Source organism: Siphateles boraxobius, unplaced genomic scaffold, assembly GCF_051911475.1.
Source record: "Siphateles boraxobius isolate OS27281-9 unplaced genomic scaffold, OSU_SipBor_1 22, whole genome shotgun sequence".
Lineage (NCBI taxonomy): Eukaryota > Metazoa > Chordata > Actinopteri > Cypriniformes > Leuciscidae > Siphateles > Siphateles boraxobius.
In genome coordinates, this window is record NW_027508833.1 from 33,781,225 (window position 1) to 33,794,847 (window position 13,623).

General features: G+C 39.6%; 1 protein-coding gene across 2 annotated transcripts in view; it reads right to left on the reverse strand.

Annotated features, from left to right (window-relative positions):
* Nucleotides 1-13,623, reverse strand: part of ush2a (Usher syndrome 2A (autosomal recessive, mild)) — a 238,385-nt gene that overhangs the window by 2,772 nt on the left and 221,990 nt on the right. For both annotated transcript variants that reach the window (XM_077239789.1, XM_077239790.1), the window contains exons 63-72: nucleotides 12,049-13,568; nucleotides 10,475-10,796; nucleotides 6,096-6,302; nucleotides 5,758-5,996; nucleotides 4,437-4,654; nucleotides 4,078-4,254; nucleotides 3,869-3,952; nucleotides 2,929-3,164; nucleotides 1,550-1,615; nucleotides 799-996 (exon numbers count right to left, since the gene is read on the reverse strand). In XM_077239789.1, the coding sequence (XP_077095904.1) occupies nucleotides 799-996; nucleotides 1,550-1,615; nucleotides 2,929-3,164; nucleotides 3,869-3,952; nucleotides 4,078-4,254; nucleotides 4,437-4,654; nucleotides 5,758-5,996; nucleotides 6,096-6,302; nucleotides 10,475-10,796; nucleotides 12,049-13,568 (3,267 nt within the window). The remainder of the gene's footprint in view (nucleotides 1-798; nucleotides 997-1,549; nucleotides 1,616-2,928; nucleotides 3,165-3,868; nucleotides 3,953-4,077; nucleotides 4,255-4,436; nucleotides 4,655-5,757; nucleotides 5,997-6,095; nucleotides 6,303-10,474; nucleotides 10,797-12,048; nucleotides 13,569-13,623) is intronic.

Below are 13,623 nucleotides of genomic sequence, written 5' to 3' on the forward strand. Positions count from 1 at the left end.
TTTAAATGAAATAAAGTTTTTGTAAAAATGTTAAGTCTTTATTTTTACTTAAATGCATCCCTGCTGAATGAAAGTATTAAATTCTTAAAGGGATAGTACACCCAAAAATGAAAATTAGCCCATGATTTACTCACCCTCAAGTCATCCTAGGTGTATCTGAAATTCTTCTTTCAGACAAATACAATCGGAGTTATATTAAAAAAAATGTCCTGGCTCTTCCAAGCTTTATAATGGAAGTGAATGGCTGTTTCTGTTTATAAGTCCATAAAAGTGCATCTATCCATGATAAAATGCTCCACACGGCTCTGGGGGAAGCGATGCGTTTGTGTAAGAAAAATATCCATATTTAAAACTTTAAAAACTGTAATCTCTAACTCGTCTATTGTGAACGCGCGTACGACAGTTAGACGCACTTTGATGGACTTCAAAACAGAAACGGCAATTAACTGCCATTATAAAGCTTGGAAGAGCCAGGAGATTTTTTAATATAACCCCGGATGTATTTGTCAGATACACCTTGGATGACTTGAGGGTGAGTAAATCATGGGCTAATTTTTGGGTGAACTATCCCTTTAAAAAGAAAACCATTGAACGGTAGTGTGCATATTTATCATATCCCTCTGTATAATACAACATTTGCTCTCAAATCAATAATATCATATACATGTATTTATTTGTAAAGTAAGCAGGGTAGCGTACCGTTAGCCCATTAGCATTGACATTTTTTAAAAATGTTTTTTTTCTTGTAAAGGTGATACAAAATCTGCCCACGTCATCCCTTATGAGACACTATCTCACCATTCCGCTGTCAGTGCCGTGCAGGTCACCGTCCCATGATTTCTTATCTTGAGTGTCGATCAGCTGACTAACACTCCGATGCAAGGAATTCTGGGAATAGGCATGGCTCAGCTGGCTCTGGCTGGGAACGCGCAGCACAGACATGCTGGCCTGATAGCTGAGGTTGCTGGTGCCTCCGATCTTAGTGTCAGTCAAACCCTGATATATCAATATAAAGCACAAACACCCACATCACTGCACATTCGGTCTCTCAATCACATGCAGTAGCGAGTCACTTAGGAAAAGATGAGCAAACAAGAGGTTCATAACAATCCAACAATACACATTCTGCATGCAATGCCGGTCAACTGCAAAACAAAATCCAAAACAAAACGGAAAATGAATGAAATAGAATCACACATGAAAAGAGACTAGATTTTTACTGTTTTTTGTTTTAATACAAAAAAGGACATGACTGCTTGTTCATGCAAAAGTGCAAATGCCACAAAAGACATTCATGTCTGTAGTATAAATACTTAGGTATTTGTAATTAGTATAAGAAAGAGTAATAGTGAGTTTCCTAGCAAGTACCACTAATGAAGAAAAGGGCAAAACATGCCAATGCAGCAGACCATGGTGATAATCTATTCCTGAATACATCTCAGAGAGCTTGTACCTCAGTGTGCATGGCAAAACGCTTTAGTGTTATACTGCAGGTGGAGTCCGGTATATTGTCAAACTGGGAAGAGGAGAGAGAGAGGAGTGCGCTTACCATCGGTGCATCGGGCTGAAGCAGAGCAGTAGAAGCATGATTAGAGCAGAGTTCAGAGGAAGGGCTCTGGAGCAGATCAAAAACAGACAGCAGATTCAAAGAGAAAGGCCACAGTTTAAAGGTCGGGAGTGTATAGAGGAGTATACAGTATGTTAAGTTCACACACTCTGCTCTTTCCCACTAGTCATTGAGGCAGTTTTCATGTTCTGAATTGAACACTAGGTGGCTGCTAATTGAATATTGCTCAGTATGCACTGTATACTGCCTACTATTTTTTTTTTTTAAATAGTATGTGAAACAGAATTCATGTAACGACAAACATGATTTTTGTCACATGACCGCATCAGATTGTATGCTTAATTCAGTTTCCAGGTATAAATATGGGTGAATTTTGCGTCAACTCAATGTTTTTGTAAAACAGTTATATATCTGTCTTATAATTCGAGTTGTCAAATAAGTCAAGCAAGAATGCATGGTCAAGTCAAATGCATTGCATTGTGGGAATACCCAGCATATACTGCGCATATGGTAGTTCTCTGGATATTTTATAATAATATAAATACTAAATATACTAAATGCAGTATGTACATATACACTACTGTTCAAAATTTCAGGTCGGTAAGATTTTTATATGTGTTTGAAAGAAGTCTCTTACGCTCCTCACGGATGAATTTATTTGTTTATTATACAGTAAAAACAGCAATAATGTGAAATATTATTACAATTTAAAATAAATGTTTTCTTTGTTAATATATTTGAAAATGTAATGTATTTCTGTGATGGTAAAGCTGAATTTTCAGCATTATTACTTCAGTCTTCAGTGTCAAATGATCCTTCAGAAATCATATTTAATAAAAATAAATAAAAATAAAAATCTTATTAAGAATATAGATACAATATTGAAATTTGTTTTTGTGGAAAACGTGATTCCATTTTACCAGGTTTCTTCAAAAGAATGAACGCTGTCTTCAACAGCGTTCATTCAACTAGATATCTTTTGTAACAGTATAAATGTATTTACTGTCACTTTTGATACGTCCTTGCTGAATAAAAATCTTATTGACCCTAATCTTGTGAACAGTAGTGTATAAATAGTAAGAGTAGTATGCTAATCTGAACATAGTTATAGCGTCCATGACTATGAAATTGCCTCTGTCATCGTCTCTATCACCATACAGTAGCAGTGGGAAGAGAAGAGTTAGCACTCCCTCTTCTGGACATCTGAAGGAAATGCAGCTGTGAGTGTAAACATTTGTGCAAGTACAATTGAATATGAAAAATAATCTGTAACTTTTGTATTCCACTTCTATAATTTAACACACACCTTTATGAAATGATGTTACCATTAGGAAAACATTATCTTTTTTTCAGTCTCTCACCAAATAGGAGTCATTAGGCGGATACTTGGTGCTTCTCCTCTGCAGAGGAACTATTGGAGGTCTCTCTCTGATGAAGGGAGGCTTGCTCAGGGCTCTTCTCAGCACCAGACCCATTATCAGAGCCAGCAGCAGCAGACTCAGGAACGCCATAAGAATTATGAACCATAACTCGTTATAGAACTTGTATTCAGCCCCATACAAACCTGTTTTACCTCCAGAACTGGACTCCACTGCATCTGTGGGCAACAAGTGAGATGCTTAGATTATAAAAATCGAGAAAGGATGAAAAAAATAAACAAATAAAAAAATTAGTCTTAAATGGGAAGAGTTTAGCAGCTATTCCACAGCTTACTCTCAATAATACTGAATAAGAGGAAATTATTTTATTAATTTATAATACATTTTTTTACACTTGTTTTAGTGTTTCATTTTATTATTAAGTAAATTGAGATATAGATTAACATAATGACTGCCAGTACTTTCGTATTACCTTGCAATCTTTTGCATTGTCATTAAAATATATTATAATTATATAAATAATTGTCCAATTATGCATTGCATATTTGCTGCAAATGATGTGAAACCACACCCATATTTACAGTAAATACAGTATGTCCCTCATATTTTCATTTCTGGAGGTTCGAAAGTAGTTTAAAAAAATGTCTGCAACGAGGGTTGCAACAGCCACAGATGTTTTTAGTTGCATTCAGTGTGCAGTGTGACATCCAGTGTGACTTAAACAATTTATTATATTTCAATTCCTAAAAGGTTTTTTTTACCATTTATTTACACGGCAAAACCAATATAGTGAACGGAGCTTCAATGAGCACTATGGGTTTGAAACACTGATACTGGCACAGGAACAGCTCGGCTCAGACAGAGTGGAGACATTGCTCGCTTTTTCCAATCACTTTCACCTGCCAGGCCTGAGTAAACATACCTATACCAGTGGCCGTATTGTATTTAATGACAGGAGAGCTGGCGCTGCCGCTGTCAGTGGTGCAGGTAACTTGAAATGCAAAGGCTGAAGTGAAAAGAGACAGGAGAGATGATGAGAGAGGCGACACTAGTAGACTGAAAAAAGTCTGGCTCGCCTATGGGCCAAATCAGGCCCAGCCCGAGGTCATAGTACAATCATAGTTGTCATACTTTTATCAGAAGTGCGTGGGATGTGCAGTGAGCTGTGGAAGCCGCTGTAGATGCGCAGGTTGTTCTCGGTTAGACTGTATTCTCCCAGAGGCCCGTTCAGAGAGAAAGAGCCACTCCAGTCCACAAACACATTGGTAAGGTTACTCTGCACCACAAACGGCTCCTTGTACTGAGGAGCTACAAAGAAACCAGAGAGGGGTTTGATTAATGTGCTATAAAGTGTAGAAACATTTTTTTAAGAATTTCAGATGGTAAAGGGAATGACTGGGAGTGCATGTATAATTTCTGTTAGCAACAAGTAATCAGAGCCATACAGTACTTCGAGTCCCGAACAGGAGTGAGAAGGAGCGAGTCCTTACGTTCTTTGAGTGTGGTGATGGAGACCCAGTCAGACACAGTGCTGCCCATGTTATTGTAAGACACCACACACAGTTCATAGTTGGCATAGGGAAGTAAGCCAGTTATGTTGAAGCTTTGGCCCATCCCAAAGAACTTGATTTCCACTGGGCCAATGGCACAAGGCACAGGTACCGGCTGCAGAGGCTGAGGACAGGATGATCGCATGTGGAGCTCACAGCTACAGAGATGGGAGTGAATGGGGACAAATATTGGAAACGCTTCATTTTACAGTACGTGTACTTACAGTGTACTTACCTAAGAAAGTACTGGGTAATAACGCTTAATTTTACAGTGCGTTAACTTACATGTACTTACAGTGTACTTGCCTAAGAAAGTACTGGGTAATATAAGGTAAGTACATGGGTTAAGGTTAGGTTTAGGGGTAGGTTCAGGGTTAGTACCTAGTTATTACCCAGTTATTGTAATTACTATAAGAAGTACATAGTATGTACATGGGGAACAGGACTGTAAAATGAAGCGTTACCCAGATATTTATGCTTTAGTACTACCTTAATACTCTACCATTCGAAAGTTTGGGATCAGCACGATTTTTTAAGAAATTAATAGTTTTATTCAGCAAGGAAAAATTAAATTTACTTTAAATAAATGCTGTTCATTTGAATATCAAGGAAACCTGAAAAAAGTTTCCAGAGAAATATTTAACAGCACAACTGTTTTCTACAATGATAGTAATAAATGTTTCTTAAAAAGTATAGAATGTTTTCTGAAAGATTAGGAAGACTGGAGTAATGCCTGCTGAAAATTCAGCTTTGCCATGAGAGGAATGAATTACATTTTAAAATACATAAAAATAGATAACTATTATTTTACATTTCAATACTAGTTCACAATATCACTATTTTGTAAAACTGCCTCGGTGAGCATGAGAAACAAATATCAGCACACAACTATGTCATTCAGATGTTGTGATGACCTAAATTGTCTTAATTTTCTTCTCTTCACAGTGAAGTGGGTAATTTCTATGCTGTTTGTGGCATCACATGGAATTGCAAGACTAATTAGCTTTTTAAACACTTCCTCATTCTGCAGAATAGGACAGAAAAACTATATAGTCGCACCTCAAACTCATGCCATCATTGATTGTTGTGTTGCTATGTCAAACTGCTCAAACAAAGAAAACGTTTTCATGTTTTGAATACTTGACAAAATATTTTAACATGGTAGAAATCACATGCCTCAGCTTTAGATCGAGTTTTACCACTGATTCAGACTCAGTGATTATATTATGCAAAATAAAAAAAATGTATGTGAGATCTGCACCTCTCAATAATGCCATTGGGTTGAAGAGGCATGTCCCACGCTACCCGAGCTGAGCGGGAGGTGAGGGCGACTGGACGTGGCGGGGACTGCTGTGCCGGGGCAGAGGCCTGGGTGCGGAGCTCACTCAAGGGGCCTCGGCTGCAGCACAGGAAACAGGTGCAGGCTTCCATGCCGACAGAATACACCGTAAAGGGCCTAAGACCATGGAGAATCTGCTGTTGGGAAGTCCCCTCAGACAGCTACACACAGATATGAAAGAGTTAAGAGTTAAACCTATTAATATATATTCTTAATTGTTTATATGTATAAGATTATGTAAACTGTTAAGTATTACGTACCAGCTGGTATGAGTCCTTGTTTTGTGTGAAGACTCTGTAGAGGCTGACAATGCCGTTTGGTTTGGTGGGTGGGCTGATGTCCACCACAGCTGAGGTGGCGTAGATGTGCAGGAACTTAAGCAGGCTCATCCCCTCTGGAGGAGCTGGACCTGTGTGACCTTGAGCCCAGGGGCTTCCAGCGCGACCTGCAGAGTTTACAGCCCACACCTAGATGGTCAAAGTTAAACAACACAACACATGAAATCAGGTATGTATGCTAAACAGCATTCATTAAAATTATATATATATAAATATATATGTAAATTCTTCTTAATAATAATAATAATATAAAAACATAAAATCATTATTATAAAATCAAATAATAATAATAGTAATAACTATTATATGTTAAAGTACACACACATAAAAACCAGTTGAAAATGCTTCATGGGTCAGAATATGAACAAAAGGGATTAAAATGACTATAAAAGCACAATATATATATATTATTTTAATTGACATTAAAGGGTTAATTCTCAATTGACAAGATAGACTTGTTATAGAACTCATCTGTCTATGGAGTAGAAATGGAAAATGATACGATCGGTGCTACATGACGGAAAAAAAAAGGTTCGCTGAGTCCGAAATTGCACACTTCCCAACTATATAGTATGTGAAAAACAGTACGCCAACAGAGTAGTATGTCCGAATACATAGTATTTGAAAACAGTAGGCGAAAAGTCCCCGGATGACCTTCTACTTCAGGCAAGATTCTGAAGAGTGCATTCGTTGGACACTTTACTATCCCATAAGGCCACAGGAGAGGATTTACGAACGAGGGTGAAGTGACGCAACTGACATGATAATGAAAACATGGAGGATGTAGTAAGTCCCGATTATATTCATACTACACACATTCATACTACATAGAACATACTTTTTTAATGGTCGCAAAGTAAGTTGAAATTCAAATGTAGTACCTACTCAGACAGTACACGATTTCAGACACACCGGTTGTGATGCTTCCGTTCGCCAAAAACTTCAATACCCATTATGCATTTTTGATTTCGTCCCTCTGTCGATCTGACTGTAACGTGGGTGGGAAAACAAAAATGCAGAAGTACGATATGTAGTTTTAACAAAATCCCTGGAGCGGATGAGGCAAAATGACGAGTTTAGTATCATCCGGCGGACTTTTGCTAAAAAATGTCTGGATGCAGGTAACACGGAGAAAGAGTATATTGTTCAATTACAATTACTACCGACATTGTAACAGTTCAAAGCTAATTGAAAATCGTTGAACTTATCCTCAAAGGCCGTGACACACCAAGCCGACGTCAAAAAACTAGCGGCGATGAAAGCCGATTGTGTTGTCTGCGTCTGGGCCACAAAGCTGTGCTTGAACACACCGCAAAGACTACAGCCGACTGCCAACTAACATGTGCGTTTTGCGCCTGCACGTACGGAAATAACTGTCTATATCAGCAGGTATCAAAAGTCTTTATTCGTCATTCAAAAAGCGAAACACGAAACTAGGACTACAGATATACAAACCGTAAACAAAGCAGCGCTTGCTAACCATTTTGAAAATCAATCATGCCGATTACTTCACTCCCGAAAGATGCTCACTGACGGACCGACGCTGGTTGATGGCCGACCGTCGGTTTGGTGTGTTATGCCCCTTAAATGTTATATAAATTTATGTTATATATAAATTTCTAAATACTTTAGCATTTTTGCTCTCTTTTTCACTACCTGTTAGACAGCGGCAACATGTAGCATTGTTTTTCCTCTGCTGTTTGCAACAGAACAAACTTGCTATCCTTTTTTTGGGTCGTAACCCACCAGTTGAGACGGACTGGTATAGAAGTGCATGAGAAAAGGAAGGAACTTTATTAAGCAAAGCTACAGGTGAGTGTACTGAGATGCCTGTGGTCTCTCTAACACCTACAGGGCTGATATAAGACCGGATCTGATACCGACACCGGCTCTGAAGGGGCCCAGCAGACAGAATGGAGACTCGGCACCATCCTACTCTTGGAGAGGAGTCACCTTCACCTGATGGACCCACCTGGCGCCTTTTGCAAAAGGAAACTACCCATTCAACTACTTTGAGGAGTCAGTAGTCTTGCACTCTCGAAGTCCTGCTGTCGTTAATAGCCAAAACATCAGCATCCATTACAGAATCACTCCGGCCTGAATCTACATGAAAATTAAATTTCACCTTCATCAAGGAGTAAATGAACACATGGAAAGGTGAAGTAATCTTATTTACTAGACGAGCTGTTTGTATAATTACACAGGAAGAGTAGGAAAAGGTCAGCTGGGGTCACTATTTGCATGGGTAAGTAATTTGTAGATTGTCAGTTATAATAGAGGCGGCAGATGGATGTTCCTGTGGATAGGGTTAAATTAGCCTCAATAATAGGCAATTACACCGTGATCAATCCAGATGATAGATCTAAGTGGCAATACGCACAGACTGGGCGAGGCACCGGCTGATTTCACATTCCCATCCAAAGCCATTCCACTGCCAAACTGACGACTAGACGTGTTGGAGCGCAAGTGGGTGACGGAGGTCTTGTGGGGTGACAGAAGAGAAGGAGGGCAGTCACGGAAACAGCCTCTTGTCACCCAAAGAGAGAAAAGGTCACGTTGGCAGGAAGACAGTGAGGAAGAAAGAGTGACACTTTCGTGTGTGTGTGTGGCCAAAAGCGACGTTATGAATGACCCGGGACAAAGAAGTGCAATAACCTTAATTTCTCACTGATAAATCATTCCGATTCCTGGATAGGACTTTTGTGAAAAGAGATATGAGAGCTACGTTTTAAAGTGGAGTCAGCCAGGACATCTTCATGCCCTTGTATGCGGCGCAGACGTTTTATTGCCACCGAAGCACTTGCATACAGAGCTGTAATTAACGCGGGAAAATAAAACTATTTCATGAGCGCGCTCTAATGGATGTGGGTGTACACCACTAGGGCCGAATCTGCCCGGAGACAGATCCTCATTGGCCGTGGCCACGCCCCCAGTTATGGATACAGGGCCAAAAGTTCCCTTTTCTGTTATGAGCACTAGGCTAATTAAGATTTTACATAAAAGTGTCAATAAAATATGTAGCCTCTTAACATGGGATGGGTTTGATTTCACAGGGACACATGCCCTTGTGTGAGAACAAGTAAAACAAAACACAACAAAAAGGGAGACGACTCCGTGACATTAGGACAAAAATATTAAGATGGTAGTGGTGGTAGTCCTGACTCCTTGAAACTTCAAATGGTCGATGAACAGAATTTTGTACCATTAAATAAGCAGACATAGACATACATAACACATTCAGTATAGTTAGCAGCTTCCCCAGGGAAAGCCAATAGGCATTAAAAGGTCTTTCCAATACGTGTAGATGTTGGAGGCCTAACAGCTAATTCAATGGCTTCGATCGTAATCGTCAGCATTCAGCCAGGCTCAGATTAATGGCCCTGTCGCTTGTCCGTCATCACTCAGCCCCGCCCGCCAGCTGTCATAAATTACCGCTCATAAATAAGATGGAACAATCAGGCAAACTCTATCAATTTAGTCCTGATCAGCCCACACCTCTCAAGCCTGACAGTCAAATGCTAATGTTATTTTGCTCCAAAGGCTAGGCTGTCAATTAAGAAAGGTCTCGTAAGAGGACGGCGGTGCGATGAATATAGTGAGTTAGATTAAACGCCTGTCTACGTGAATGAAAGAGTATAGATGAGCAAAACACTAAACACAGCAGCAACAAATAAACATGCTAATTAAACATTCCTTGAGGACCATCATGTTTAGACCAGAACGTTATGTACCACAATAAAGTATTAAGTATCCCAAAGGGATAATTTTATATTCATGAAACATCATGCATTAGAAAGACTTATAGCAGTGTTGTTGTTTACTAAAACGAAAACTATTAAACATTGTTTTTATTAACTGAAATAAAGTTGAAATAAAATAAGATCAATAAAATATAAATATTCAATGAAAAACTACAAAATCTTCAATGAAAATTAAGCTAATTACTACTAAAACTGAGCGTAAAATAAAAATTAATATAAAATAAAATATTAATAAGCACTATAAAATGATTTAAATATTACTAAAATAGCACAGGCTTACAGTAAGCAATGACCTAGAAACGACTTTAGAAACACTTCGCAAATAAACAGCAACCCTCTGTCAACTATCCACAACACTTTAGCAGACAAGCACCACTCAAACATCTGTTCATTCTTTGTGCAATATAGTAAATTATATAAAAAGTTATAAAGATATAAATGATATAAAAAGTTGAAAAAGTTAAAATCAATTGATGATGGTCACCTAAGCAATTTGTAGTGTAAAATACGATTGAGTGAAATGAGAAACAGCCGTGTGACCTGGTATTGGTAGGCTGTGTAGGGCAGGAGTTTGTCATCATGACAGGAGGTTGATGAGTTGCGGTACACCAGTGTAGTTGCAGATCGGCTTTCAGTGTCTAACACATGTTTCCGGTAGAGTTCGTAGTGCAGCAATTTCCCATTCGGCTCAGCTGGAGGAGACCAGGACAGCAAAAAGACTGTCTGTATGCCCTTAGGGTTAGTTTGCAGCTCCAGAAGGGGAGCAGGTTGGCCAGTAGGGGGCGATTCAAGCGTCTGCATTGAAGACCAGTCACTAGCAGCGCAGCCTAACAGGGTGCAGGCCTCCACTCTTACCTCATACCTGCAAAAAATACAGACACAATTAATACAAATAAGTATTAAATAAATAATACTTAAAATAAAAATAAATAATAATAACACATAATAAGAGAAATAATTATTATACAACCAAACAACCAATAATATTATTAATAAATAAATAAATAATATATAAAAATAAATAATAATATATATAATAAAAACAAACATAAAAATAATAAACACGGTTGTAAAATATCAGTGTGTAATGTACAATGCTGTTTACTTCAGTTAAAGAAGCCAAATATTTTTTTTATGATTAATCTTTTTTTTTACTTAAAATTTTTTAGGAATATAAATATATAGAATTTTTGTGCTTATCCTGGTCAAAAGTGCCGTTATTTATCAATAGTATAGACAAAGAACATTTTTCTCCTTCAGAAGGTCACCAGCGATGGACTGAAGGACAAAAGGGAGAGAAGAGAGGAGAGCAGGAGAATAAAGGGACGGTCATCTGAAAGAGGCAATGAGTGGCGAGTTGATAATGTTGATGAACCATTATCATCACCCCACTTATCTGGATTTTCACTTCAACATACGTATACAGCTCCAGACTTTAGTCATCCCTCATTTGAGTGCCTCCTCCTTCTGACCGTCTTTGTCTATGCCAAGGATGGAAACATTAGAAAAGGCTCAAGGTTGATTCCCTCCCCCATCAAGATTCTCTCTCTCCTTTTCCTCCTTCTCTCATTTGTTTTATCAGTGTGTCTGTCACGAGTGCAGCAACTGTAAAAGTTTGACCAGTTAAATGTATATTAAGATGTGCAGCTAGACATAGTTAACAGGTATATATATATATATATATATAAACTTACAATTGTATTTAAAGATTTAAAGATGCGTTAAGAATTATATTGATCCAGCCACATTTAGCCCCAAAAACCAAGCAAATGGCTAATTTTAGAGAAAATGTTTAGTTTTATTTTGAAGTATCAAGAACAAAGGTAACTAAACTGTTTTTTTTTTTTTTTTACATAATAATTATAAATGCTATTCATTAATGAACAGATACTTTTGGGCCTGGGTAATATATTTATATTGTAAGGCAAATATTCACAGTAAACCTCAAATATAAAAAGGTAGCTTGTTATGTAGCAGATTATAAAGCAGATATACATACATGCACTTTATAAGTAACAATTCCTTTTTTTTTTGTCAACTTAAAGTATTTACCTTACAAATCAAAATTCCCTTCTTGACTAAACAGTGTTAGACTTGTATGCTGGTATTGTTACCTGTAGTACGGCTTTAGTGCAGTGAGGGAGAAACTTTGACTCTGAAACGCACTGTGGTGCGAAGCGAAAATGAAGTGTTTCACGTTGGGCTCAGCAGGGTCCCGTTTGTAAAGTGAGTAGCTGATGATGACCCCATTAGGTCGAGCAGGGGGTTCCCACTGCACCATAATGCTGAATGGCCCTAGAGCCTGCAGTCTGGGGGGAGCCACACCAGAGGGCGCTGAAGGCTGTGTCCTGGCCACCGCCGGCAGACTGGTAGCAGCACCCTGACTGTTATTGGCAGTGACGATGTAGCTGTACTTGACACTAGGGAGTAAAGTGAAGTCATGGTAACGGGTGTCCATGCCAGTATATATAAGGCTCCGATTTCGATGGAGCTCATACCCTATGATCACTCCATTTGGCTGGACAGGCTCTCTCCATGTGACTTCAACTGATTCAGGGCCTGTGACTTTAAGAGTAGGAGTGGGCATCCCTGAGGGCGGTGCTTCTCTGGTCTGGATTGGAATGGGTGAACTTGCAGTGCAGCCGCCATTGGTGCAGGCCGTCAAGACGAGGCTGTAGGAAATGTGTGGCTTTAGATCCAAAACCAGCACACTTGACCGTTTCCCACGGTAGATCTCCTCATTGTTCATTTTGAGAATATACATCACAATCTCACCATTCTGGATGGATGAAACGGTCCACGACACATTGAATGAATAGGAAGTGACATCAGACACCATAGGTGGGTCCACGTTAGCAGGGGCGGCTTCCAACGTCCTGATCTGCTTCGGCTCACTGGTAACACACCCAGCCACAGTGCAGGCAATGACTGCGTAACTGTAGAGAGTGTATGCGGTTAAATCCACATCAGTGTAGTTGAACACGCTCGAGTCGAAGCTGAAATGGAAGCCAACGTTGTCCCTCTGAATCCTGTACGTCAGAAGAACACCATTGGGCTCCAAAGGAGGTGTCCATGCTACAAAAACTTCATTAGGCTTGCCCTCTATATGACGGACAACCGGAGGAGCCAATCCTCTAGGAGCAGCTTGTTTGGTGTGAACCGTGAGCCAGGAGCTATCAGTGTATCCTGCCGCATTGGAAACACGCACACGAAACTTGTACCTGCTCCAGGGCAGAAGGCCAGACATATTATATGAGAAGCTGTTAGCCTGGGTGTCGTTCTGGATAAACACAATCTTGGCTCTCAACGAGTCATCGTCATCACTCCGTACCCTGCCATCCTCCACACTTACAGCCAGAACCTGGTACTGCAAGATCCTGCCATTGGACTGGGCAGGTGGAGACCAACGGAGCTCCACGCTGCGGGATTGGACCTGCTGTACCGTAGGAGGCGGTTGAGAAGACGGGGCGGCCTCTTCGGTGGTTACGCGTTGTGGTGCGGACCTCGTGCAGCCTGTTTCAGTGCAAGCTTCGAGAACGAGCGTGTACACCGTGTACGGTTCCAGACGGCGGAACAGAAACTGACGTGCAAGGCCGCTGAACTCCAAGTTGTCCTCATTGAAGATGTTGTACATCTGTGGATATAAATATGTTAAATGATGGCAGATTCTGAAGCGTGATATTGCAATG